Source organism: Aquarana catesbeiana, linkage group LG01, assembly GCF_042186555.1.
Source record: "Aquarana catesbeiana isolate 2022-GZ linkage group LG01, ASM4218655v1, whole genome shotgun sequence".
Taxonomy (NCBI): domain Eukaryota; kingdom Metazoa; phylum Chordata; class Amphibia; order Anura; family Ranidae; genus Aquarana; species Aquarana catesbeiana.
In genome coordinates this window covers 22,493,477-22,499,476 of record NC_133324.1, presented here as the reverse complement: position 1 = coordinate 22,499,476, position 6,000 = coordinate 22,493,477, and the positions used below count along the sequence as shown (strand labels likewise).

The window sequence follows — 6,000 nt, the reverse complement described above, 5'->3', positions numbered from 1 at the left end:
GAACACGAGACACTGAAAAGCTGAAGAACATCCAGCAAATAGCATACTCCAGGGCAGTAGTGGCCCGTGCATTGAGGGCGCATGGGTGCCACACCCCCTTTCCCTGCCGCTGTCTCCCTATCTATGCACCCGGCAAATTTCAGGATGCCGGACACATGGATTCCTATGGCGGGGGTGGGCTTCAAAAAAGAGTGGGCTCAGGGCACAGAGAGTGTGCTCTGATCCCACCCAATTGTGTGACCATAGCAAATCAATTTTCAATATCTTCACACTACAGTACCTCCCCGCCAATCAGGAGGCAGGTCGGTGAGCCCTGTTTCCCGATTGGCCAAAGTGCCAGGCAAACCTTTTGTGGTGCTTTGGCAAGTGGAGGAAGCATGAGAGGAGCAGGTACCTCTGCCGCTGCTGCTGCCCAAGTGTGGAGGAGAGTGGACGAAGACACAGAGGATGCAAGTCTTCAGGTAAGTGCCGGACCTCCCATGGGGTTGGGGGGTCTAGAGTTGCGAGCCCCGAGGGGGGGTGTGCAAGTGCCAGCAGATGCGAGCCCCGAGCGGGGGGTGTGAGTTTATTGCCAGGGTAAGTGACTGCATTTTATGGGCACAAGTGACTGCATATGATGGGAACAAGTGTCTGCATTTGATTGGCACAAGTGGCTGCATTTGATGGGCACAAATGGCTGCATATGACAGGCACAAGTGGCTGCATATGAGAGGCACAAGTGGCTGCATATGATGGGCTCAAGTGGCTGCATATGAAGGGCAAAAGTGGCTGCATATGATGGGCACAAGTGGCTGCATATGATAGGCACAAGTGGCTGTATTTGATTGGCACAAGTGGCTGCATATACTGGGCACAAGTGGCTGCATATGATGGGCACAAATGGCTGCATTTGACGGGCACAAGTGGCTGTATTTGATGGGCACAAGTGGCTGCATATGATGAGCAAAAGTGGCTGCATTTGATGGGCACAAGTGGCTGCATATGATGGGCACAAGTGGCTGTATTTGTGTGGCACAAGTGGCTGCATATACTGGGCACAAGTGGCTGCATATGATGGGCACAAATGGCTGCATATGATGGGCACAAGTGGCTGCATATGATGGGCACAAGTGGCTGTATTTGATTGGCACAACTGGCTGCATATACTGGGCACAATTGGCTGCATATGATGGGAACAAATGGTTGCATTTGACTGGCACAAGCGGCTGCATTTGACGGGCACAAGTGGCTGCATATGATGGGCACAAGTGGCTGCCTATGAAGGGCACAAGTGGCTGCATATGATGGGCACAAGTGGCTGTATTTGATTGGCACAACTGGCTGCATATACTGGGCACAAGTGGGTGCATATGATGGGCACAAATGGCTGCATTTGATGGGCATAAGTGGCTGCATTTGACGGGCACAAGTGGCTGCATATGATGAGCACAAGTGGCTGCATTTGATGGGCACAAGTGGCTGCATATGATGGGCACAAGTGGCTGTATTTGTTTGGCACAAGTGGCTGCATATACTGGGCACAAGTGGCTGCATATGATGGGCACAAATGGCTGCATATGATGGGCACAGGTGGCTGCATATGATGGGCACAAGTGGTTGTATTTGATTGGCACAACTGGTTGCATATACTGGGCACAAGTGGCTGCATTTGATGGGCACAAGTGGCTGCATATGATGAGCAAAAGTGGCTGCATTTGATGGGCACAAGTGGCTGCATATGATGGGCACAAGTGGCTGTATTTGTTTGGCACAAGTGGCTGCATATACTGGGCACAAGTGGCTGCATATGATGGGCACAAGTGGCTGCATTTGCCGGGCACTAGTGGCTGCATTTGATGGGCACAAATGGTTGCTTATGGCGGGCACAAGTGACTGCATTTGATGGGCACAAGTGGCTGCATATGATGGACACAAGTGGCTCCATATGATGGGCACAAGTGGCTGAATATACTGGGCACAAGTGGCTGCATATGATGGGCACATGTGGTTGCATATGATGGGCACAAGTGGCTGCATTTTTCAGGCACAAGTGGATACATTTGACGGGCACAAATGGCTGCATATGATGGGCACAAGTCACTGCATATGATGAGCAAAAGTGGCTGCATTTGATGGGCACAAGTGGCTGCATATGATGGGCACAAGTGGCTGTATTTGTTTGGCACAAGTGGCTGCATATACTGGGCACAAGTGGCTGCATATGATGGGCACAAGTGGCTGCATTTGACGGGCACAAATGGCTGCATTTTACGGGCACAAATGGTTACTTATGATGGGCACAATTGGCTGCATATGATGGACACAAGTGGCTGCATATGATGGGCACAAGTGGCTGCATATACTGGACACAAGTGGCTGCATATGATGGGCACATGTGGCTGCATATGATGGGCACAAGTGGCTGCATTTTACAAGCACAAGTGGCTGCATTTGAAGGGCACAAATGGCTGCATATGACCGGCACAAGTGGCTGCATATGATGGGCACAAGTGGCTGCATATGATGGGCACAAGTCGCTGCATTTGATTGGCACAAGTGGCTGCATATGTTTAAAGAGGCGAGAGGTTGGGACTTTAAATGAGACGCGAGTCTCCATCCCTGTGCATACATAAAACAGGAAGGTTGGGACTTTGAATGAGGTGGGCAAATGAGGCCAGAGGGTCAGTTACCATTACATCAAACCATTTTATTGATACACAGTAACATAGTGACACGATAATGGTCCCAGTATGGATTTGGCAGTCAAGTCATATACAAATACATCCTGATTGATACATTGTAAACATAGTAACATGCCCCCAAATGATACAGGGCAGATGGTCTTAAAAGGTGAAACATCCATTTAAAATGCACAAGGTCACAAAGTAGGTAAGTAGAAGCTTGTTGGTATGTAGACCTAGTGAAAAAGATGATTTTTTGGTGCATGTAAGCACGACGCGTTTCGTGTATTAAACACTCTTCAAGGGCGATTGTACACCAAAATCTAAAAAAGGGGGGAGGAGAGGGTTTTTTTAAATAAGTAAAACTCAATATGCATTTTAAGAAACAAAAAAAGAAAAGGTGTGCATGTAGGGGAGGCAAAGAGCCACTGACCCCAAGTGGATACTCACATGCCAGAGGAGTGTGAACTCCATGAGGTCCACAGTCACAAGGCCACCAACTGAGTCAGGTCCGGGAGCTGAGGGAGGAGCTCAAAGAGGGGGGGAGGCCAGACGCACACAAAAGTCCCCATTTGATAGTGTGTCCACACTAATGATGGATGAGGATAATGGTTCTGTAGTAATAAAAGTATTATGTGTAAGATAAGGCCCCAAGCTTGATGGAGCCCCAAATCATAGAGTGGCTGCATATGATGTGCACAAGTGGCTGCATATACTAGGCACAAGTGGCTGCATATACTAGGCACAAGTGACTGCATATGATGGGCCCAAGTGGCTGCAATTGATGGGCACAGTGAGGCTGCAGTTGATGGGGGGAGGGTTCAGTATTTTTCAGTTTGTTTGCGCCTCCCCAAAAATTTTGAACACCAGCCGCCACTGCTCCAGGGTTTCCTGTAAATAGGCAGCTTGGCATCTATGCACATGGACTTACACAGAGATGCACCTAGGTGTCAGTGCACAATAGATCTTATCCCAAGCTCACATGCAGCAAATGATAAAATCCAGTGCATCTACCCATACAACATAATATTAGTAGAGCTTACTGGTGTTTGATCCACAGTCGTTTATCTGAGAGAGGTAATTTATTAGGATGATCCGCACAACCTGTTGTCAATAGACATGTGCACTGCCAAAAAATCTGTTTGTTTTCCTCCTAATCGTTTTTTTTTTCTGGGTTATTCGTTATGATTGCAATTCAAAAATTTGAAAATTTGTAATTTCGTAAATTCCAAAAATCAGAAAATCCGAAAATAAGAAAGAACGAAATCCGAAAATTCTAAATAATAACTAACTAATAATAATTAACTATTAAATTATAGGTATTGGCATTTCCTTTCAAATTTGGCTATTAGTGAAAGTAACGAATTTATCCGAAGTTATAAATTATCAGAAATAATGAATGCCGCATCTAAACAAATGGAACAGAACAAATGAATAATAAATAATAATCTTAATAAAAAGGTTTTATTATTATTATTATTATTATTGTTATTTATTATTATTAATGAGTTACTCCATTCGTTTAGATACGGCATTTGTTATTTCGGATAATTCGTATTCGTCACTTTAACAAACAAATTTGAAAGGAAATTCCAATACCTATAATTTAATAGTTCATTATTTTTTCAGATTTTCGGGTTTTGGGATTTTCGAATTTACAAATTTACGAATATTAACGGATTTGTCGAAATTTGTTAAAAAATTAATTCAGAACGAAACGAATTGCACATGTCTAGTTGTTAACTCATAAAAATCATAATTTTTAATGGAAAAACCACAGTTTATAAACGCAGATAAGAGAAGTTGATGTGTTTCAGCCTACAAGGCCATACATGGTCAAATTTCGAAAGTACTTTCTTTTGAAAATGAGAAAATTTGTGTGTTTTGTTATCCGATAGTGCCACCATTGATTTCAAAAATTCGGCCAACCAAGCTTTCAATTTCACCTCATGTTGCTTCAGAAAAAATTTTTCGTGGCTGGGAATCTTCTTTTCTTTCTGGGAATTTTCTTTTCTTGCACATGCGCATTTCTTTTTTAATTACATTTTTCGCACGATTCTCCCATCATTGATTAGAAAATCATGTCCGAAAAACATGTCCGATTATTCAAATTTGATTGCCGCATGAAAATCGGCTGTTGCTGCAGCCCCACTAATGGTGCGAAATACGAATGAAAATTCTTAGATAAAATTTTCGACCAATGCATGGCCTGCCTAAGTCATAATACTTAACCCAAGCTCGTCTTTGTCCTGGTGCATGAGCATTAGCTGCACGGGAATAAGCATTAGCATTAGTAATAGCTGTGTGAGTATTGGTCCTCTGACAAAATGATTTTATTTCGAATATATAAATATAATACAAAATCGTAACAAAAAAACACATCTTTAGAACTTTTCAAAGCATTTTTCTTTCAGATCAACTATCTTGTCACTGACCCCCTTTTCAGTAACAGACAAGTTTATCCAACTTTTTACCGAATTATTCAGGATGATCGGGTCCGTTACACGTCTGTTATAAAATGTCTGAAGCATTTCGGATGGAATTGGGTTGGAATGATCACACCAAGTGATGGAAGTGGGGACACAGAATTACAAGAGTTGAGTAAAATGATGAGTCGGCACGCCATCTGCATTGAGTTTATAATGAAACTTACAGATAAGGCGCATATTAATAAACAGAGGATGCTGACCGCCGCTAAGAAGTCAAGTAGTGATGTCATCATCATTTGTGGTCATTTCTCCCTAGACTATCTGTATGTGTATGATGAATTTAAAGCCACTATGGAAAATAAAACTCTGATACTACATGACTCATGGACCAATTTTAAGTATATGGAATCTGATTTCTTTTCCACAGTTAACTGTAGTTTAATTTTTATATTACCATCAAAAACAATTCCAAACCTGGATACGTTTATTGACAGTGCAAATCCATCCACCCGCCCCAATGATCCAATGATCGAGGACATTTGGCTTCAAGTGTTCCATTGTCTTTCTCCGAACCCATTAAAAAATATCATCCTAGAATGTATATATAACTTTTCTGGGAGAACTTGTTCAGGATTAGCTCATATGCCCCCATTGTTCTCTAACATCAAGGATTCCAAGCCCTTCTATGCCTACACCTCCGTTTATGTGATGGCTCAGGCCTTGCACAGAATGAAGCTCAGCAAAGACAAACTAGGAACAAATAAATCACATCAATTAGTAAGTTTGTACCCTGTACATTAAATAGAATACATAATATACGGTACATTTGATGGACAGTTGTTTTTTGGATGGACTATGGTCATCAAGAATAGATAAATACATCTGTTTTGATCAGTGGCGGCTGGTGGTTT

The 6,000-nt window shown here is 43.0% G+C and overlaps 1 protein-coding gene across 1 annotated transcript in view; it reads left to right on the top strand.

Moving 5' to 3' along the window:
- Positions 1 to 377: 377 nt before the first annotated feature.
- The window catches only part of LOC141131975 (vomeronasal type-2 receptor 26-like), a 28,236-nt gene continuing 22,613 nt past the window's right edge, over positions 378 to 6,000 (top strand). The window contains exons 1-2 of the mRNA XM_073619900.1: positions 378 to 461; positions 5,075 to 5,866. Coding sequence (XP_073476001.1) covers positions 378 to 461; positions 5,075 to 5,866 — 876 coding nt within the window. The remainder of the gene's footprint in view (positions 462 to 5,074; positions 5,867 to 6,000) is intronic.